This window comes from Antedon mediterranea, chromosome 11, assembly GCF_964355755.1.
Source record: "Antedon mediterranea chromosome 11, ecAntMedi1.1, whole genome shotgun sequence".
NCBI lineage: Eukaryota > Metazoa > Echinodermata > Crinoidea > Comatulida > Antedonidae > Antedon > Antedon mediterranea.
The window spans coordinates 6733409-6757033 of NC_092680.1; the positions used below are offsets into that span (position 1 = coordinate 6733409).

General features: G+C 36.8%; 1 protein-coding gene across 2 annotated transcripts in view; it reads right to left on the bottom strand.

Annotated features, from left to right (window-relative positions):
- The window catches only part of LOC140062488 (nonsense-mediated mRNA decay factor SMG5-like), a 71802-nt gene extending 61028 nt beyond the window's left edge, over positions 1 to 10774 (bottom strand). For both annotated transcript variants that reach the window (XR_011847487.1, XM_072108728.1), the window contains exons 1-12: positions 10651 to 10774; positions 8788 to 8886; positions 8408 to 8531; positions 5799 to 5961; positions 5508 to 5600; positions 5152 to 5320; positions 3998 to 4123; positions 3411 to 3688; positions 2213 to 2362; positions 1162 to 1788; positions 760 to 881; positions 191 to 266 (exon numbers count right to left, since the gene is read on the bottom strand). Coding sequence is in view for 1 of the 2 variants with exons in the window: in XM_072108728.1 (XP_071964829.1) it covers positions 191 to 266; positions 760 to 881; positions 1162 to 1788; positions 2213 to 2362; positions 3411 to 3688; positions 3998 to 4123; positions 5152 to 5320; positions 5508 to 5600; positions 5799 to 5961; positions 8408 to 8531; positions 8788 to 8886; positions 10651 to 10724 (2101 nt within the window). In the remaining variant the exon portion in view is untranslated. The remainder of the gene's footprint in view (positions 1 to 190; positions 267 to 759; positions 882 to 1161; positions 1789 to 2212; positions 2363 to 3410; positions 3689 to 3997; positions 4124 to 5151; positions 5321 to 5507; positions 5601 to 5798; positions 5962 to 8407; positions 8532 to 8787; positions 8887 to 10650) is intronic.
- Positions 10775 to 23625: the final 12851 nt, after the last annotated feature.

The window sequence follows — 23625 nt, forward strand, 5'->3', positions numbered from 1 at the left end:
TTACTTAACAAGAGAATCAATAATGATGAACGCATTTCAAGATAACAATCTATGATGCCTGTTGTCACATGTCCTGTCTTAGGATAAATAATTATCATATGTTTGTCACTAGCTTTATCCACCCTAACCAATCATCTATCACTCTATAATTACAAATATTGGAAAGAAAAGGTAAGATAAATCGACATACCTGGTTCACAGATTTGTTTCTCTCGAGGAAGCTGGTTAAGAAGAAGTGCCAAGCGAGCCCACAATGTATGTGAACTCTAATTTGTTAAAGAAAAAATAAAAAAATTACTTTAATCATGGTCTCAAAATCTTTTAAAATAGTGGAAAGAGGACAAGAAATAAGAAACAATGTATTTTTTTTTTTTACCATATTTATTGAGGGACCCTCAGAGGTTCACAAGACCAACATATGCACAAGATGCTCTACATAAACAAAGTCTTATTACACGTCTTTGGGAGTGGATTTGTAATTTTGTCCTTAGAAAAAATCCTGACATGTGACGGGACTTGAGTGGTAGCCAAGCATCATAACCACCAAGCCACAACTCCACTCTTTAGGGTAATATTTCAAATATGATGTTATGTTAGTTTATGATGGCGATGGTTGCATGTAGCGTGTAGGACACTACAGTAAATAAAGATCATGATCATCAAAAAGGATGATTATGCATCAGTAGTGGTCCTCATACATTATATTATATCTATATATAAATTTTACCAATAACATGAAAAACAATAAATATGTATTACCTGAGCAGTTGTGGTAATAATATCTGAATGTCCTCTCAGCCAATCACAAAACAGCTTTACTATTGGTAACAACTCCTCATTTGCTAATACAGATATCAATTTCTGGACAGAATCTTCTTTATCTAACAGTAAAAACACACATTCATTCGAACGGTGAGAAATTTCATGATTTGTACTAACTACTTTTGCTACTACTACTTAAAGAGCCCTGAGAGTGGATTTGTTGAAAAAAAGAAACACAAATTTCATAACTAACTACTAATAACTACTGCACATGTGGTACTGTGGCTAGAGGTTTCAGTGTAAAACATTTGAGAAATGACCTAAACAAGTTCATACCACCTAAAAGATGCTATTCTCAAATTTTTTTTAAATGCACCATATATTTTAGTTTAAACAGACCTTCATTCAGAGGTTTCTCTTTAGGATCATCTTCCTTGACATCAACTGGTTCACTTTTACCTTCGACTTCTGACCTGTCATTCTCATAAGCTTCAAAGGATGGAGCAAGACGGATGTTGCGTTTTAAGAAGCTAGTGCTTGGATTCTGAGAGAAAAGCTGTGATGACAGATCTTTAAGGTTCTGTGCAATAGTGGCAGGACTCCCTCTAGCACCTGCAGGCATCTGCTCCACAGTAATCTGAGAGGTCATCTTCACATCAGGGCTCTTATTTTCCTTTGATTTAGATATCTCAAAATCTTGACTGTCCATCAGAAAATCACTATCAGAACCAGATGAAAATGGAGCGCCCTCACTTGCCACATCGCCATCCGAAGTACTGAAATCTGATTGACTGCTGATACTGAGCTCTCCCTCGCTGAGATCAAATTGGTCACTAGATGGCTTGCTTGATTGCATGGATCGTGCACGGCGTCTGCGTAAGGACTTACTCACTTGTTTTTTGCCATCTCTAGGAATGGCTTTAGTTGGGCTACCGTCTTGGCTTTGTGATGGAGTTAATGTATTGGTTGGGCTTGCAGGCCCAGACTTCACAATTTCATCATCCTCGTCATCCTCATCAGTTGCATCTGAAAATATTAACTTCATAATTGAATCAAATTACTTACATTCATTAATTAATTTAGCAAATCACATCATTCCAATTTTCCAATTCCAATGAATTGATTCAATGTCAAAGCTCAAAATTGAGTAATAAAAATAAACATACAATAAATTAACATTTATTTTTGTTAGTTTCATCCCATATGCATATCAAGAAAATTCAATGATTTAAAAAATTTATCAAATTAATTTTAATACTATAAATAATTATTCAAATTAAACAGGTTACTACCAAATAGATACATTAGAAGTCACTAACGATAAAACAAAATAAGCTTAAGTCTAGGTTTATTTCTTACTTGAATTCATTCATTTTAATTCATAATTTTAACAAAAGTGAATTTCCACCAAGCCTATGTAATTTTTTACTAATTACAAACAAATAGTTACCTGAAATGTGTACATTACTGTCATAAGCACTAGGTGAACTAGGATGTTGTACATCATACAGCGCCCCCTGGATTCTCATATTCACGTGATTTAAAAGATGTGAGAAAAGTGCTAACGTAAATGCAATGGCAGCAGACACATGCTTTGAGCCTAGATTTTGAAAAATGGACACATTAATGAGATATACTAATTACATACATATCAAATTAATATTAAATTAATATTAAATTAAGGTCGTATTAGGCTACGACCTCCAAGAGCAAATCTTTGTAGAACTAGAAAATCCTTCGTTGTAAATAGCATTCATATTTTTAATTCTAATGTAAGACGTTAATGCAATTTTTAAATAGTTTTACATTTTTAACTTTTTATCTTGTATTTTTAATCTGTTATAATACTGCACGTTTTAAAGTGTTGCAATATTGTTGTTTTAATCTACCAAGCAAAGTGAATTTCCATTTTTATGGACAAATAAAATTTCTTGAATCTTGAATTTGTTTTTACTATCAAAAATTCTAAAAACTGGACTTTTCAGAAAACCATAGACTTTGAGTCAGTGTTTACTGTATCATTATATTGATGTTTGTGAAAAAGAAGGCATTTTGTTCCTAGAGATACTTTAGTTACACTTTATAACTAATTTATATTTCCTATTTTAACATATGGAATTGAGGTTTGGGGTGTGTCATATTTAAAACGTATTTTTTAATAATACTGTTTAATTATTATTTACGGTTTCAGTTTATCACATTATTTTTATTATTTGCCATTTACAGTTTTCGTGACTTAAAGCTTTGAATTAATCTTCTTTTTCTTCACATTACATTAAATGAATTATTCAACATATGGCATATTTCATAATTATACTATTTCTTTTGCAAGCTGGTGTTAAGCTGTGATTTGTTTCTTTGAACTAAATCTTATCACCTTTTGTCAATGATGATTGTTTATGTTGGTTTTGTTGGCAATAAAGTAAAGTACTATATTCATATCATCATTCTTCTTTTCTATTATTTAGGCAAGTTGCTAAAGATAACCATAAGTGAATGCATTCACTATCCATCTCAATGGTGGCAATCCTATTCACAAGACAAACATATAAACAAGTTTTTGGGAGTGGACATCTGGCAGGATTTGAACTCAGGACCGGGATAGGTATCCAAGCATCCTAACCACTAAGCTAAACTCCTTATGTTACCTGCTTTCTGAAGTTTGTAAATTGTCATCAGCGCCATCATGACTACCTTGAAAACAACATCTGCTGATACATGCTGCTCTCTGATGTCATCAAGATTCTTCAGCACAACTGGTGCAAGATGGACCTTATGGTTGGGTGGATAGTACATGCACAGATTAAAGTCATGAAGCACAGCCTGGCAAAGATTAGACAATTCTGCACTTGTGGGGTTTGACTCAGGCTGCAGGAGGTCTTGAAGACGTAGGAATTTTATCAAGAGATGCTTGATATCTTTAGGTCTGAAAAACAGTAATTTATTAAATAGTTAAAAAACCAATAGATGCACTGTGTTTAAATAACATAGTATAAAACCGACTCCAAATAACGAGAGGCAAGCCATGATTCAACGTTTTGATCTTTATTTGATCATCATTCCTTTCATTCATTAAATATTTCGGTAATCTTTATTTTAGACAATATATATTGACTTAAGTGTAATACTTACTTACTTAATAGTGTGTATTTCATTTAAGTACGATTGGTGAATATGATTCATAGATCAAAACAAGAAGTGTCATTTATACTTGTCACAAAGAGACAATGTTTACCTTTGGATGTCTGGTGGCAAGTCACGATTATTTATCTCTGGAAGATCTCTAAACTTCTTTCGATTTCTTTGAAATATTTTGGCAAGATTATCACTAGCGCCTTCGAATGGTATATCAGCCAGCATGCTATATAACATAAAAAATTTTTTTATAAAATACTGTTTCCAAAAATAATCTGATTTCTAATAATTATAAGTAAACGAAAGAGGGTAGAGATACATAAATAATTACTATTTTACCTAAAGCTCTGTCTACACTATCAAACTAGTTTGACAAAAAAGTGTGATGTGCCCAAATATGGTAGTGATATGCCCAAATATGGTAGTTTTATGACATCCTCTTGTCCATATATGGGCACATCACATTGTTTGTCACATAAAGTTTGATAGTGTAGACAGAGTTTACTTTTCACTGATAGTAAACATGTTGTTGTGTACACAGTGTACACTATACAGTTTATTGTACAAATAATGCATGTCAGAGTGCGTTAAGCGTGGTTCCCACTAGCGACGCAACGAAAGGACGTAACGCAACGCAAGTGAATTGACCAATCACAAGCGATGGCTTATTCGCTTGTGATTGCTAACTGTCTATAACTTCGCTTGTCATTGGTTAAAACGCTTGCGTTGCGTTTACGTCCTTGTGTTACGTTCTAGTGGGAACCAAGCTTAAGTGGAGACATTGTGAATACCCAAGAGTGAGCCGCATCTCCACTAACATACAAATTTAGACTAGTGTGTACTGTTATTTGTTTTATAACATGGGTCTATGAACTATTTTGACTTACTATTTTGGGTGAATACACCTAGGCCTACCGTGGCAAACACCACTCTACTTGGCGACCAATTCCTAGCAAAACAGTCATGTACCAGAATCGACAAGATATACAAGTGGTGTGTGTTTGTTTTCTTTTTTTAAATGGGGCCGCAGGACAGACAACCTGGAAGACGATTGGTTCTACTCATAAATCGTGCAGCGCTAGCGCGATTGGTATTCTGCCCTACGATTTACATGCAGAGTACTTTTTTGCTGCACACTTTTTGCACTCCAGTGCATGATAGTAAATCAATAAAGAGCACACACATATCAGTGCGTTTTATTGACTACATTCTTGAACCCATGTTATAATACTTTATTAGTTTATTACTGCTTACCATCTAATATAGTGATATGTTGCATCAACACTCTGATGCCTGATACCAGCAAGGGTTCCAAGTTGATTGTGAGGCATTCCCACATCTGGATTATAAAGCAAGGCCTGGTGATAATAACGTTGAGCCAAGACTTGGCTGCGGTAACCATCAAAATCCTGATGGTAACGGGCTATAAGTAAATGTTAAAAATGGAAAAAATATATAGATTTATCCAATGAAAAAAGTATGTAAAATACAAACTTTTTGTAATTTTTATAATATATTTTTTTGTGGAAAAACGACTAATCCTATTTCGTTTTAATCACTATATTTCATTTGGGATAATTTGCAAGTTTACTATCAAGACACAAACTTACCCAAGTCTCCAAGATAAATAAGGCATCGATGACATGCTTTCTCAGCCCATTGTTTTGCCTTTTCACTTGGTTTCTCAGTGGCTTCTGCTTTATCTAGATAAAAAATAAAACTTTTAAAAATGACATAATACAAATGCACACACAATTATTGGTTTAATCTATGTTAATAAACCTAGAAATGTACTTTAATTTTTATTGTTTTTATAAAAATAAACATCTGATTATGAAATTTATGGAACATAACCTAAAGATTAGTATATTCAAGTATTAACGATTATAACATAAACATACCTTTTTCAGAGATCATTTCTGATATATCAATAAGATCCACAATGCCTTTTAGATTCAAGTTAAACTCCTTCTGAAGCCTGAGCAATAAATGATGATAGAAGCCAATAGCCGAAATGAGATGTGTACGATAGGCACACTCCAATGAAGATCCTCGTCTAACATGCTTTGAAATATAAAAAAATTATTCTTTAATATTGCTTACAAATCACAAAATCAGCGCTAAAGCTCTGTCTACACCATCAAACTTTATTTGACAAGAAATTGTAATGTGCCCATTTTATATATGGACATGATGATGTCATATCACTACCATATTTGGGCATATCACTACCATATTTGGCCACATTACACTTTTGCTGTCAAACTAGTTTGATATTGCAGGCAGAGCTTAAGACTGTTAAGAGAACAGAGATGACTGCTTTGTGCTGGAAAAGGCTATCATAATAGCAACTTTATACCAATAACACACCACACGACTACAGTCATTCTACATGTTTGTGTGTGTGCAGAATGACAGCTGCATAGTCTAGGAATGGTTTAAATCCTTTTCCTTTATTGCAATGCACCCTGAAAGTCTGTCAAAACTGCTTTTAAACAATAAGTACAGTAATTTGGTATTTCCTTGTTTTGTACTTTTTATTTTTATCTTTTATTTATTCAAATTCTCACAAAAATGTACAAACAAAGCAAGAAAAAGACAAAACATATAAAAAGAACAGAGTACATTCAGTGAAGGATGGGACCAACAGGTGGTAAACACCTCTAGGACGGTCCAATCCCAAATTGCACAATGAGTAAAAAAGTTAAAAACATTATAATAAATATTTTAATATAATAGTAATATATAAATTTGTATAATTTAGGATAAAACTAAGTTGGTCGACATTTACAGCAGCGACAACAGGACACCCATGTGCACATATTGCCAGTTTCATACGTATTGGTAAATAAGTCGTTGAAATATTTCTTAGCCCCTAGCTTAAACCTGTAAGACGTAGGTGCTTTTCTAGTATCTTGGTCTAACTGATTCCACATGGGAACAATGCGTTGGAAATACATCAATTTATGTGATTCAGTATGACCAATTCTAACAGTAAGATTGAAGTCATCTACAGATGATCTTGTTGCACGACCATTATTGTCTCCGGAAAATGTAATGAAATCTTTGATATTAAGATCATTCATGTTAAGCAAGCATTGATGGAAGAAGTTAACATCCATATATTCTCTTTTATATGAAAGGGGCAGTAAATTGAGCAATGTTAAACGTTCTTTGTAATCTTGATCGGGGTAATTCAAAATGTATTTGGTAGCTTTACGCTGTACACTTTCCAAACGTTGCATGTTACATTTGGATGTGCCACTCCACAATGAGCTAGCATACTCAAGGTCGGTTCTAATCATGGAGGTGAATAGTGTTATAGTAATACTGATAGGGGAATTGTAACCCATAGCCCGTTTAATCATACCAAGTTTGCAATTACATTTAGAGACAACTTTGGTGACGTGCTCATTCCATTTCAGATGATTAGATATTTCGATCCCCAGATCATTGATTCAATCAGATCTAGCGAGAGAAATACCATTCATCCTGTAGTCATATATTACAGGGTTTCGTTTTCTAGTAATAGATATAATTTGACATTTAGATGGATTAAAACATAGATCCCATGTTTTGCTCCATTTGTACAACGAATTGATATCTTCTTGTAAAAGATTACAATCGGTCACTTGATTAATAGATTTCAAGCCTTTAGCATCGTCTGCAAAAAGAGCAATTGTTGCATTCTTGGTAGACGTGGGCAAGTCGTTTATGTATAATAAGAAGAGTAGGGGACCTAGGATTGAACCTTGTGGCACCCCTGAAATCACAGGTAGCCAATCGGAAAAACGATCCTTCGATAACAACCCTTTGCGTTCTGTTGGAAAGATAGGCCGTAAACCAATGATGGCGATTACCACTAATACCGTATGATTTTAATTTGTGCAGAAGTAAATGGTGGGACACACTGTCAAACGCTTTAGAAAAATCTAGATATACGAGGTCGACCTGACCAGCACTTACTTACTGTGTGAAAAATGGTTAGTAATTGTGAAACAGTAGAACGGCCCTTAATGAATCCGTGTTGTAGGTTATACAAATAATTCTTTAAGTGCGGAAAAATAGCGTTGTAAATTAATCTTTCGAAAACTTTGTTTGAGATACATAGTAAGGATATGGGTCTGTAATTAGAGGCTTTGTGTTTGTCGCCCTTTTTAAATACGGGAACCACGTTAGCTTTAAGCCAAATATCAGGCAGTTGTCCAGTTGACATTGACATTTTGAAAATGTGACACAGTGGTGGACTGAGTTGTTTAGCGCACTCTTTAAGGACCCGTGGTGAGATCTCGTCAAGACCGACAGCCTTAGAAGTATCCAAGCTCGAAAGAATTTCACAAACATCAGTTTTATTAATAATAATGTTACTTAGATCAGGCATATTTTCTTTTGTGTTGCTGGCTTTGGGTAGAACATTGTAAATCTTTGGTGTACTGAACACCGAATAAAAATAGTCGTTAAATACTTGACAAACATTGTAAAAAATAATCATTATTAGTTGAAATTATACCTTCCTATTTTTCTTGATTACATTGATAACATCATAGTACACTTTCCACCATAAAAACTCTTCTGCTTTTCTTCCAAATGATTCAGGTTGAAGAAACATCAATCTCTCAGACAAATCTTTCAACCTTATATCAATATAAAACAAATATAAATTAAACCATGCTTATGTTAGAGAGTGCATCCTTTATCATTCATATTGGTATCAATAATTTTATGCAAATTATTTAGCCAGCACAATATAATAATTAGTTGAACATGTAGCAGTGATATATATAATATGTCAAGCCTTTATAGTTTTAATAACGTTGTGTAAAATAACTAAAGTATAATACATTCCCTGAAGATAATTGCAATCAAGTTAAAAAAAATCCAATACTATACCTCATACGTAACTCAATTGTATCTCGGTCAAACACTGCCCTGTATGCCTGCTTTATCTTTGTTATATTGCTTAACTTCTTAATTATGTCTTGAGCTCCCCTAATTCAGTAATAAACAAATTAAAAAAACAGAATTAATCATTGAAGTACTGATCATTATGGAGGTATTTGTACTGATCATTATGGAGGTATTTATACCTCCATTTATTACGAACAACCAAAATAACTCAGATAGGCCTATACCCATGCAAGTTGTGTTGTAAATAACATTAGGCCTAGGCCTATATTTTTTTCATATTTGTGTCATCTCGATTTTTTGTCTAGGCCCTAGGAGGCCTTACCTAGACAAAGATACGGTACTGTATCCTAACTTCCGTTTGCTAAAAGTATGGTAAAATTGCATTACGTCATAATCAGCCAATGGGGTGCTGGTATGTGTATGTGTCATCGTCTAGGACTTTGATCAACCGCTTAACATTTTCTTTATGCTTCATTTATCGCTATTATCGCCGTCTGTGACAAAACTAAATGTAGCCTACGTCTGTTATTATTGAAAAGCCAAAACATGTTGATTTATTAAATTATATGAGTTTGTGTAGGGAAAGCGGTGCCAGGCTGGGGCCAGCTACTGTCTAAATCATAGTATTTTAACATTGAATTACAATTCCTTTACTTCTAATTTGGTTATCAACAATATCAGATTATAATACTACTACTGTATGTTGTATAATGAAATAATATTTGTGATTAAGTGCATGTTTTAAATCAACCACATGAACTTGATCTATACGGTGGCCCACAACTGTCACGCACACTATAACACAGAATCACACAATTAAAGAAGGAATTACACAATTAAAGAAGGAATCACAAAATTAAAGAAGAAATCGCACAATTAAAGAAGAAATCGCATATAAACAAAAGAAAGCATGAAAATATAAAACGAAATGCACAAATAAAAAAGACACGCGCAAATAAAGAAGAGCTAAGCACAATTAAAGACGTCCGCAACAAATTCGAAAGCTCCTCGCACAATTAAAGAAGTGCGCAACAAATTTGAAAGCTCCTCGCACAATTAAAGAAGTCCGCAACAAATTCGACAGTACCTCGCACAATTAAAGTACAGTAGTCAGTATGGAACGCCATCGCTGCCTCCGGCAGCAAATTTTAATTCTATTCGGCTCGTTTACTATTACGTTCGGCTCTTTTAGCATTCAGCGCATTTCTATTCGGCCCATTTACCATTACGTTCGGCTCTTTCTGCATTCGGCGCATTTCTATTCGGCCCATTTACCATTATGTTTGGCTCTTTCAGCATTCGGCTCTTTTTTATTCGGCCCATTTACCACTACGTTCGGCTCTTTCAGCATTCGGCTCTTTTTTTTTCGGCCCATTACCATTACGTTCGGCTCTTCCTTATACGATGACGTTACACACGTACCAGCACCCCCATTCTGATCATGACGCAATGCAATTTTACCGTACCTTTATTTAGCAAAGGGTTGGATACGGGGGACGGTACCGTATCTTTAGCCATGGCGATATATTATAATGTATAAACATTTATAATTTCTACTACTGTAGGCCAGGAGGACTAGGATCAAACATCTGCTCTGCGTGATCTCCTGGCCCATCTATGCTAGGCTAGGCCTACCTAGTACCCTAGGCTAGTAGTAGGCTTGTTGGTCCCCTGGATAATACTAATAGCCTGGCCTTAGTAGTAGTAGTAGTACTAGGCCTAGGCTAGTAGTGTAGTAGTAGTAAGTGGCCTAGGGCTAGGCCTACCTAGGCTAGGCCTAGTTGCCTAGCTAGGCCTAGCTAGCTAGCCTGGCCCAGGGCCTGCTAGAGGCCTTATATAACCTACCGACAAATACGTTTTGTCTGCTGTAGCTTCTCAATATCTGGTTTAGAAACGTTTCTTTTTTCTTTTTCTTCCATTTTTTCACTGACAACTGAAAGTGGGATAATCACACACTTCTTTTTTTCGCAGCAGCGAGAAAAACAAGAAAAGAGGTCAGTCCAAATGTAACGGCGCCCTCTACAATACTAAAAAGTCCAAACTTTTTTAATTGAACAATGATATAAAAAACTAAAGGGTGCAGCAAAATGTCACGAAAAATACATCGCAATAAACAACAAATATAAAGTTAAACAACTCAAAATAAAATACGACGTGTTGGTATTATATAGTTTGTATATAATTTGTAATGTTCTATCAATTTCCGAAAATAATATCTACACATGATGGTTACGTGTATATAACAAACAAGTACATTTAGGCATATCATATCCTATCCATTTTTACAGCGCCTTTCTCATACAACGGTTTATTTTATAAGAATGTTATTATTAATTTGTTCTTTCATGAAATCGTTACTTTCTGTTGTCGTCCATCCTACTGACCCACATTTTAATGTGAGTTCTTGTTGGAGGTCTTTTTGTTTGTTTTGGAGCTCGGTTTTTGTAGCATTTTAATGGCCTTGGAGATGGTGGCTTCTCGAATGATATTTTTGGATCCATCTTATCACACACGGTCTTCTTCTTCCACTTAAACATGTCGGCCTAACAAAGCCTAAACCTTCAAAAGTAAACATTTTAACAATTATATATGTATTTATGTATTAATTTACAATACAAGCTCAACAACACAATAAAACAATGATATAACTGGTTTTATCGACAGTAGTGTATATCACCATGGCCTGGGCGCGTGCGTGCTTAGCGAAGTTTTAGAGGACTACCATGCCTGTTATTCATAAGTACCTTATCACTGTTTTTAGAGTAATGTGTCGAGCAACTAGCTACTAATTGAAGACGATTTTTTTTCTCAAAGTGGATAAACGTCGTGTGTGGTATGGCCTACAAACTCTTCTTTAACTAAATAACGCGGCGCACTAGTTACCTAGCAATGCTTGGTAACAACGCTACTAAGAACGCAATGTGCAACGCGACACTCATCTTGGTCAGTCAAATTAGATTGGATAACAGAGGGTTTTGTACTAAAATTTAATATAATTATATTGTCTTTTATTCATATATGTTAATAGCCTATATTATTTATATATTATTACGAGAACATTTATATTAAGTTGTAAACGATTATTATTGATCTGTTTATCAACAGTTGCTATGTTAAGCTTCCCAAACAAAAGGAACGCAAGAATGTACGCGCAGCACAAATTGTCATTTGTGATTAGCCAAATGACTTGCGTTGCATGGCGTCCTTGCGTTGTGCCCTAGGAAACTAAGATGTATCCATCAACAATACGTTGCGTAGATATTCTACTCATTCTATACTACTCACCGTGCGTTATAGAAACTTCGTAAGAACGAACTCCTCAACATTGGAACCATCGTTCGAAACATGCATTTGGTAAATTATTATTTTTAAAAAGATGTTACATCATAATTTCAACAAGGTAATATGAAATATAATGTAGCGGCGCTGGCTATAGAATATCTTTGGTAATAATTAATATGGCACATTCTTATAAAAACCAACAACCACCTCAGCAAGAAGAAAATATTGCTAACGAAGACAAATCGAACGAAACAGAACTTGACAGGGTAATTACAAGAGAAGTGCTTAAGCCTAGACCTAGTTCTAATGGACAAAAACAAGTATCTAGGCCTAGTGAAGCATGTGAACACACAACAAGGTTAGCTTTATACTGTGGTTGGCCTAAATGTAATTTTTGACCGTTCACATCATTGTTAATGTTGAGAGAATGTTCTAGATACCTACATGCTAATTAAGAAAACTCAGCCTAGGCTAGGCCTTACCTGCATGCTAAAAAGTTTAAAAAGATGCACAAAAATATAAATATTGATAGGCCTATAGGCCTAGGCTTACGCCTAAATTAATAATATATTATATTCAATCGTATCGTTGTTTTCTCGATTTTAGAGGTTGTACAGAAGAAACGAGCTCTTTCGAATTTGAAAAACTTTGGCCTAGGCCTAGACCTAACCCTAGATCTTTGTATGAAATTGCTCATCAGTCTCCAGAATACAGTTTTCCTGATAACGTAATCTATGATGACGCCATGTTCTCATCAGATCTTGAAGACAACAGTTTATCGCTACGCAGTTCTTCACAAGCGACGCCTGTAGATGACTTACCGACCGAGCAAAAGGAAGATAATTACATTTGTATAGAAGACAACGTCAATCAGAGGATAGCGTCTAATGGTTTTAAAGAAACGAAAGCAGACTCGGATATAATGATTAATATGGCCGAAAATGAGGGCAATATTCAGATAGTAGGCTTGTGTGGCACCAGTAATAATAGGTCATATAGGCCTAGTGATCATTGTACTACTGTACTTAACGATGATGAACTGACCATTGTCGAGGAGACGAACATCGAGAATCTGGCAAGTGATGAGAAACAACGCACAACACCGTTAAACTTCACAAACTACCTGCTTTCAGGCGTACAAGACTACTTAGTACCAATTGCTGCACATTGTCGACCCTACAAGCACTCGTCGTCTGATGATAATGTTCTCACGGTGAACAATCATGTAACCTCTCATAATAGCATTGTCAGAGAATCATCATCAATAAGTCAAAAGAAGAAACGAAGAGACAAATATAAGGATGCAAACACTGTTAGATTAGAACCTATCGAAGAACGTGGGAAAGATAGGAGTCCTCCGCCGGCATCTTCCCTCCCGCCAGTTCCAGTCAGGTGGCTTGAAGATATAACAATGTCTTTAGCAGGTATGCTAGATACTTGCAAACAAGTTGTTTCTAAAAGTATCGATTCAGATTCTACTACGCCGACTCCACCGCTACCTGCAGAAATTATGGCTGTTGACGAATCCTGGTATTTCGGTGGTGGGCCCACTTTAGCCGATAGTCTGCTGAATGACGAAACCTTGCCGAAATTAGAAACTCTGACTTCGGCCTTTATACCCGTTTGCGGAACCGTACCTTGTGATCAAGATGATGTGTTTCGTATCGAAGACACCAAACAGGTAACTTCGGAAGAATATACACGAGAACGTATCGGTCAAAGTAACGTAGATCCAACACTATTTTCTGCACCTACGAACCTGACGCACATAGATACCAATGATATCTTAAATATTTATCCTAGTTTTGGACACACTCATCCCACAGACACAGAAAGCGATGATATGTTAAAGGAAGATTTCTCCAAATACAACCGCAAGAATGCACAGACTACTGAACAGAAATTTGAAAATGTCGACGACCAATGGTTTGAACATTCAGCAACTAGGAATGTAGAGGAATTCTACAATATGATATACTCTGATGATCGACATTGGGATGAGATAATCCCCTGCAATACCAATAGAAGCGCTGTTGAAGAAGTTGAATCGGAAGACGATGTTACATTAATCGATGTTTACCAAAGACCAATCAACAGAACGTCAGCTGTAACAGAAAGTGCTGCTGATGACTCTGGAGAAATAAATAAGGAGAATAATGTTGAAGAAACTTACGACGTCAACAATCTCCACATCGGAGTTTTTGCTTCAGAAAAAAAGTTCGATAACTTGCCCGAAAGCGATCACATTTTATTTGGTAATGGAAATTTTATATTAGAATCAGAAACATCTTCTCTTGACTATCAACCTCTTCCTCTGGTCGCCTCGTCGCGTGTCATAGACTGTGAAACAGGTGAAATGAAGTCAAAATTGAATGTTCAACAGACATCTGCAGACGACGTACCTGCAGCATATTCAAATCATGTTAAGAATAGCGAAAAACCTGTGTTAAAAAGACATCATCTTAACGTTAGAAGTGACACCGTATTGACACATGTGACAACAAAATGTGACATGTCAGGGAATGAAGATGTGCAGTGTAAATCATACCTATCGCGAAAAGTTTCGTTACAGGAACCGTGTTCACAATACAGCATAAACTCATTGGCTGATGACTCCATTGAGGATATTCTGATGGTGGAAAAAAGATGCATTGGCGGTGGTGGGAACATGGAGGTAAAGAAAAGAATTTACAGTAGCGTTTCAGAAGATAAACAAGTCAATCATACGACCGAAGAACAGATACGACTACTAGACGATGCTCTGCAGGATATTTCTCTCATTAACGAAGAAAATGTTGAGTGTTTACAAGTTGAAAGGGATGGGTGCAACACAACGATTTCTAGGTCTAATCAAGATGAAATCCAGGACGACATTCAAGAAGAGGGATTGGTGCATACTGGCACTGCTTTCGCCGGGAGATACACTAACCAGGTGGATGATAAGGTTTCATCGCATATGAAATGAAACAGTCAACTTATAAAAAGAAAGAAGCTTTTCATGAATAAATAAGTTACCCATTTCTGCTGCTGAGAATATTGCAATGTCACAGAATCTAATATGACGACAATGTTTAAGATATTTTGTAACAATACTTGTATTATAGTACTAAGAGCTGAATCCACTTTTACTAAAGTGGGCATACAGTAATTACATAGAGATATTTTGGATCTAGATGCTAATCAAAAATAAATATAGTATTTTAAATTGAGACAATATTGGACGTTATGTAATCAGGGACAAGCTGGGAGTGAAGATGCAGACAAAAAGGTCAACTTGTTTAGGCCTAGATTTATATTTTTCAAAGTTTTATCAGCGAGGCATGCAATTCATGCATTATTCATGCAGTCATCATGACGGTAATTCAACAGAACAAAGGCGAGCCCAATTGCAGTACGGTATCGACTGAGATAACCGATCATCTTCTCGTTTAGCATAATATAGCTAGATTAATACTATACTTTCATTCAATCAAAATGACGTTCATGATTGCATATTATACAATATAATGCATATTTATGACGTAACGATTTGAGGCTAATTTGTTCATTTTTATGTGTTTGAACGTCTTGCAAGAAAATATGTGTTAAAAAGTTAAAATTTGTTTTAACTGCTAATTGGCTGAAATGAACCAAACTCCAATTTGAGGCTAATTTGTGCCATTTTTTATGTGACAGAAGGGGGCTGGAACCTGCCGCGGGTTGTAAAAGACATACGTTGTCAAGAGGTATCCCCTATCTATAATAGAAAACAATTACTGTGATAGTGATTATGTATGCATCATGAAAAATCCTATATCCTAAAAATTGAGTAATTTGTGTTTTTTATGTGACAGAAGGCGGCAACCTGCTGCGGGTGGCAAAATACATACGGTAAAAAAAAAAAAGAGGTATTCCCTATAATAGAGAGCGATTACTGTATTGACGGTAATGGTAAAGATAGCTTTTATTTTTAAAATAGTTAAGTTAAATATTATTTCCTAAATTAACTTAACCCTCGAAATATCTCTCTTTTAAAATAAAAGAAAATATTAATTTTTATATTTAAAAAAAAGATTAGAAAGCAAGCTGGCACTCAAGAGTACTCAAATAGAACATTACCCGTTAAGCCACAAAGTACATGACAAAAACAAATGACAATATATGTATACGTGCTTCATAATGCGTAATTCATCAGACTGAGCGTCGTGAATAAAGGTTGAGATAGTTGCAGATCTCTCTGCAAGCGGTCGAGATGTAAAAAGGCGTCGAACACCTTGGATGCCGAACCAAACGATGCTGACGTCCCCTGCGCAACTAGTGGCGCCGCCACTGATTTACTACTACACCTTTGGTGCCGGGGCGCGATTTTTTTTTTCGTACATAAGTTGGGGACCCCCTCATGAAACGTCACAAAATAAACATGAATAATTCATCAGTTAAATTTTCTTGTTCCGTGCGTATCCGGATATTCACCCCCTGGACATTTACCACCCGGAAAACTACCCCCCGGACAACCACCACCTGGACCACTACCCCCTTAGGACAACTACCCCTTTAGGACAACTACCCCCCGGACAAATACCCCCCGGACAACTACCCCCTTAGGACAACTACCCCCTTAGGACAACTACCCCCCGGACAACTACCCCCCGGACAATTACCCCCTAGGAACAATTACCCCCCGGACATTTACCCCCCGGACAATTACCCCCCGGACAATTACCCCCCGGACAACTACCTCTGACACAATACTCCCCGTAGGACAACTACTTCCTGGACAATACTCCGAGGGAAAATAATCTTTTAGGACAACTACCTCCGTAGGACAACTAACCCCTGGACAACTACCCCCCGGACAATTACCCCCTAGGAACAATTACCCCCGGACAATTACCCCCTAGGAACAATTACGCCCTGACAACCCCCTCCCCCCCCCCCCACCCGGGTAATTACCCCGCGGACAACTACCTCTGACACAATACCGGGTAGGACAACTACCTCCTGGACCTGGACAATACTCCGAGGGCAAATAATATTTTAGGACAACTACCTCCGTAGGACAACTAACCCCTGGACAACTACCACCCAGAAAACTATCCCTTTAGAACAACTACCCCCCGGACGGACAACTACCACCCAGACCATTCAACAACCTGACTCTGCAACAGTGTATAATAGGAATTAATAACTATATTTTAATTCGTTACTTTGACGAATTACTATTCATTATTGTAAACAAAAGTAAAAGATTGAACATAAATATAGCCTGGTTTAAACTGAAGATTGTCACACATGATCATAGGATAGTCGAACGTATTATATAGTACTCCCTGTATTTACTGTAAAGACTGGGTTCGCTAATAATAATAATAATGTTTGCGTCAGGACAATGCTTCGATAACCACTGGTTTTAAAAGAATTAATTTTTGTCTCAAATTTGTCATATATGTATTTTTGTACACTTGAAGAATAATATCACTTTTGATATTTGACCTCAATGTTCACTCACCGAATAAACGGCGATCTTTAAATAAATTCCCCTCAAATAAACGGTGATCATGTCACTCCCATGAAACATCATATGGAATTAATAATCGGCGTCTATTTCCATTAGATTATACCCCCTCCCATTGAATAAACAACTTTCTTCCAATAAATGTCCACCTAAAAACCACCTAAACAATAAACAGCCCAGGCCGTTTTGTCAATAAATACGGTACTTTAAATCTAGCACATCTAGGGTCTAGCGTGCTGTTAAACAGAATAATCGGTTAAAAACGGGTGTTTCGAAACTAGAGACCCGAGACCAGAGACCCGAGACCCAATACGAAAAGGGAGACCTAAATATACGAAAAGAGAGACCCACGTACGAAAAGGGAGACCCTACTATACGAAAAGAGAGACCCTAATATACGAAAAGGGAGACCTAAATATACGAAAAGGGAGACCCAAATTATACGAAAAGGGAGACCCCACTATACGAAAAGAGAGACCACACTATACGAAAAGGGAGACCCTAATATACGAAAAGGGAGACCCAAATATAGGTCTCCCTTTTCGTATTGGGTCTCGGGTCTCTAGTTTCGAAACACCCGTTAAAAACATATGATTTCATTTTTACAGAAACCGTTTGTCTACTTTTGGATTGGGGGGGGGGGGGTAGTTGACCGGGGGGTAGTTGACCGGGGGGTAGTTATCCTAAGGGGGTAGTTATCCTAAGGGGGTAGTTGTCCGGGGGGTAGTTGTCCGGGGGGTTGTTATCCGGGGGGTTGTTATCCTAAGGGGGTAGTTGTCCTAAGGGGGTAGTTGTCCGGGGGGTAGTTGTCCGGGGGGTAGTTGTCCTAAGGGGGTAGTTGTCCGGGTGGTAAATATCCGGGGGGTAACTGTCTAGGGGGTAGGTGTCCTAGAACCGTTCCGTGTGCACCCAAGCGTATAGCAACAAGAAGTGATTACACAAGTGCGGTACGATTCTAGGCCTATCTCCGCTGTTGAAGAATAGCGGCGTTTTGTGTGGATTGTCGAAATAATCGGCCTTTAGTTTATGGTGTTTTTAATATAATTTATTACTAAAGAATTACGTGTTAAAATTATAGTTTCTATTAATACTATTAGGCCTAATTATTAGTCTCTAAACCCATGTCTATTCTAGTAGTAGCTGTGTGTGACGTGTGTGTGCGTTAGGTATGACCAAAGATAGTTACACTATCTTTGGTATGACACAATCCGAGTAATAAGTCAGCAAAATTAAACAATAAACATTACACAAAATTACATTTTTTATTCTCGTGGGTCAAATCTTCCCATCTCATGTGTTCATATACGCGCATTTTTAAAGTTCCTTTGAGTACATTGCATATTGTTTGATAATTGATAGCAGAATTAAAAAAATACAGTACACAAATTATACACATTCTTTATTCTTGTGGGTCTAAGCTTTTAGTCTGGGAGCCCAGAAGGTTTTAATTAGCAATTTGAGTACAAAAGGTTTGAGGTGTGGAGTGTGTAGATATGGTCTATGGGACCCAGAAATGGCAATTCTTAAGTGACGGGTCCTGTTCAATTTTAGGGGGGAACCACCCAAATGACCCCTAAAATTGAATTTAATTAGCATATCGAGTACATCGATCAAACCAATCCTAAAATGTTCTCCTAACTATCAGGAATCAAGATCCATAATTCTTAAGTGACCATTCCTGTGCTAAATTAACTTAAGAACGCACTTAATTAGTGCTGATTAGACATTTAATTAGCATTTTGAGTACATCAACGAAATTCACATGACATATACTTATGAACATACTGATTAAGGATTCATCATTCTTAAGTTTGAAATCCGGGGCCAAATCCACTTAAGAATGGGTCAAAGGTTAAAATAATTAAAATTCAAATTTAATTAGCATATCGAGTACATCGACCAAACCAATTCTAAAATGTTCTCTGACCTATCAGGAACCAAGATCCATAATTCTTAAGTGACCATTCCTGTGCTAAATTAACTTAAGAACGCACTTAATTAGTGCTAATTAGACATTTAATTAGCATTTTGAGTACATCAACGAAATTCACATGGCATATACTTATGAACATTCTGATTAAGGATTCATCATTCTTAAGTTTGAAATCCGGGGCCAAATCCACTTAAGAATGGGTCAAAGGTTAAAATAATTAAAATTCAAATTTAATTAGCATATCGAGTACATCGACCAAACCAATTCTAAAATGTTCTCTGATCTATCAGGAACCAAGATCCATAGTTCTTAAGTGACCATTCCTGTGCTAAATTAACTTAAGAACGCACTTAATTACACTTGACTGGATTGTTTGAATACGGTTTCTTTATTTGGTATATCACAAAATCCACTTAAGAATATTTCTCTAAATGAATATTTCACTAAATGTCAAAATGTAAAAAAATCTATCATAAAAGTCTACATAAACTTCAGATAAAATCCACAACAACAGTTTTTTTCTTCTAGTGTCGATATTGTAATAACATTACTGTTGATCATCTTCATTCTCTGATGCAGATTCATCGTCTGATGATACAGTCATATCATCCTCCTCGTCATCATCATCTGAATCTGAATCTATGTCTTTATTCTCTGGAATTAATGAATCTGGAAGCTGAGCCCCTTCATGCCAAATAGGTTGATAAAGACCACTTTGAAAGTCCCAGCCATTTGAAATAATTGGATGTTGTTGGATTGTTGTCTGGTCAGCATCTGCCCACATTTTAGCAATGAAAGATACACGTTTAATATGGCAATTAAGTTCAGCTTCGCATGGTGGAATGACACTTGCATTAATGCCTTTCAGTTTCTCAAGTGGATTCTTTGACGTTGCACTTGGACTATAGCCTCGTTCAAATATGCTGTACCGGAATTCATTCAGTGTGCCTTTATATGAGTTTTTGGCACCATATACTTGAGCGGTAAACGTTTGAAGAGTAGTTTGTGCATCTCCACTTAATGAACCTTCACATGTAATTTCATTGAATGCTTTTTGGGCTTCAATATTCTTCAACAGTTTAGCAAATGGTTGCACTTTGCCTTTCCGTACAAATGAAGAGGTATAATCACACCCAGTAAAAGCATGAAATGCTGGTAGTGATAAACATAACTGCAAACCAAGTATCTGATGTATACTCGACAAACAGATGTATCTACGACTATTTTTAGCAGATATACCAACATCCATCCACAATTTAGAGGCAAACTTATTGCAATGATACAACATTATAACTGCTATGTCGGTGTCCGATGCTCGTATGACTATATCTCCTCTCAGACCAATACTTTCAATAAACTTAGCATGCAGACATATTTTGGTATCTGCTTCTTCATGGTTGCTTCTGAGGGCTGCAACATCTTCTCGAGTAACTACACCATCAAAAACTCGAAAAAGGTAGCACTCTCCAGGTACATCAAGAAACACCTTTTTATCCCGGAATATGTCAGCATAAGTCTGGTCCTGCCATTCTTTTGCGAGAAATTGAGGCAATTGAGATTTAAATGATCTGGATTTCAAGGCATCATTGATATGTTTTGGTCTAACTTGTTCTGGTCCTGTTATTAGATACTCTCTTTCTTCAACTCCTCTTCTACCTCTCTCAAAATCTTTCAGTGATGGTTGTGGATAATCATCAAAGAGCAGGTGGACTTCCTTGGTTTGTGTGTTTGCTGATAAAGCCTGAATCAACACACTTCTGGCTAGTCCTCCATAGTTTGGTGGAATGTATGGTGGTAACGTATGTAATAAGAATTGGCCATCTATTATGTAGGCACATGGATATTGAGGATTAATATTCCCATCTTTCACTTTTGACTCAAGTACACCAAGCAGTGAACTTTTTGGTGTTTTGGTCATAGTTCCATCTGCATTACAAAGAGAAAGCGGAACAGGCGTCAAGGGGTAGCTAAATATATATGGCAGGTCAAGGTTGCGTTTGGTCGCTAACAACACTAGTCGACCCATTAGATCTCTGCTACACTTGAGCTCTGCTATGCGTTTATCTTTTGTGCTCTTGTTGCTGGCACAATCATATGCAAATGTCTTTATTGGCGTCTTCTTGATTCTTTGCTCAAATCTGCTAGGATCTTTGACACAAGACTGTACAAACTCCTGATGTCTAGACTGTCCGCATTGAGGTATGTTCAGTAAGCTTTCCTTTACCACAGTACTGACGGCTTTGCCTGTGTTGATATTAAATAGTTTAGTAGATGTGTCTATCACTCTATCAAAAGGATTATGTGTATCCTCTATGTGTTTTATTACAGCAGTTAGATCCCGGTTGTCACGATGTATTCGTGCAGGTTTAATCTCTGAAGCAATGTCGTCTTTTGAAAGCAGTCCTGCCATTTCATGAACAATGCTAACAAATGACGCACGGGTGGATCTTGTAATCATCCATCGTAGACGAGCACCATAGTTGTTAGTTGCAGATGTTATTCCACTAAGTCTAGAAGCAGCATCGGCATTTACTGTTTGCTCAAGTGTCAGATCTACTGGTATTCGACTAAAAGCATTGTCTGTACGCCGGATACTGAATGCACCTTTCTCTAATATACTCCGGAGTCCAGGATGCGAGTTATCAATATTGGCGAGATCGAGTTGGAATTTTGTTAACCATCGTGCATAGTTGATGTGATTTGTGGCAAAAAACAGACCAATAATGGGAGTAAGAGAGTAGATGTAAAGACTGATGTTATTGGTTCGGATTGACCTCTCTAGGTTATGATAGCTACGGATATAGTCAATGTACATAAGCCAAAATTGAGCAGTGAATCCATGTGCTCCCGAACGTGTCAAATCTGCAAACTGTTTGTATGCTGTACATGCATGACTAAATGTAGCGGAGTTGATGGCTTCTTCATGACTTGGTTCATTGGTTAATTCCGTTAGCTGTTCTCTGTTGCTATAGTCTTTCATGAATTCCCGAAAATGTAGAATTTCAAAAGCAAGAGCCAATATGGGGTGTAAACGTTTACATCTATTGAAATGTTTTCCACTTAGAAAACCGTTAAGTGACCCGGGAGCAAGCACATCAGTATTGGTAAGCATATCAGGACCTCCTGAATTAGAAAGAAGCTTTCCAACAGCTTTAAAAAAGGCCATTTCCACATGGAAAGCACCTAACATAATAAATATGTCATCAAACCTTGGTTTTTCTGTTGCTTGTATTTGCATAGCTGGCTTTGCTGCATTTAAATCGTAAGTCACGATTCCGAATTTCTGCTCACATTCATTAGTGCATCTTTGGGTTATCAAGAGTGTCTCTTGTATGACATCTAACCTAGTGATTGGTTGTTGCAAATTTGGCATATATAGAACTGCCTGTTTTGGCAAATTGTCTGAATATGATGCAGCATTGTAACCGACCCACATAGGAATGTAATTCTCTTTCAAGGCATGTTTTAACACCCAAAGGAAGTCCATATTCCATGCCACTGCGCTGACATCAGGGAGACTAGAAATATCTGTAACATTGTAGTTAAATTCGGTCATTTTTGGTTTCTTACGATATGGCTCTAGAGCAGACATCTGTGGCGCTAGTGATCGCTTTCTACCTTTCTGTTGTTTGTTAGTTACACAGGAATGGCCTTCTGTGACATTTGTTTCATTAGTTTCTTGCTCGTCTGATATATTTTGGTATAGTATTCCCATTGTGTCATGAAGTGTGTTGGCACCCGAAAGTGTCTGAGTCATTTCATCAAAATTATCAAATGCAAGTCCCATTGGTATGTGTTTAACGGTTCCAATGGGGCATGCCAGCATCCTCTCTTGTATTTTCTCAGCCGTATTTGTTTCAAGTTCTTCAAGGCAGTTGTAATTTAGGCTATGTCCAAACCTATTTAGAACCTGTACTAACTTTTTGCTACCTGTAACAGTCTTTACAGCCATACCCAATGCCACTTGCTTTGCTGGTTTCACTTTACCTCTTTTGACAATGAAAAGTGCATCATCACAAGATGATTTAACACGTCGCTTCACCTGCTCAGAACACTTAGTTTGTTCTGCTCCACTGTACAATGCAGTGAAAAATGTGGATAACAACTTGGG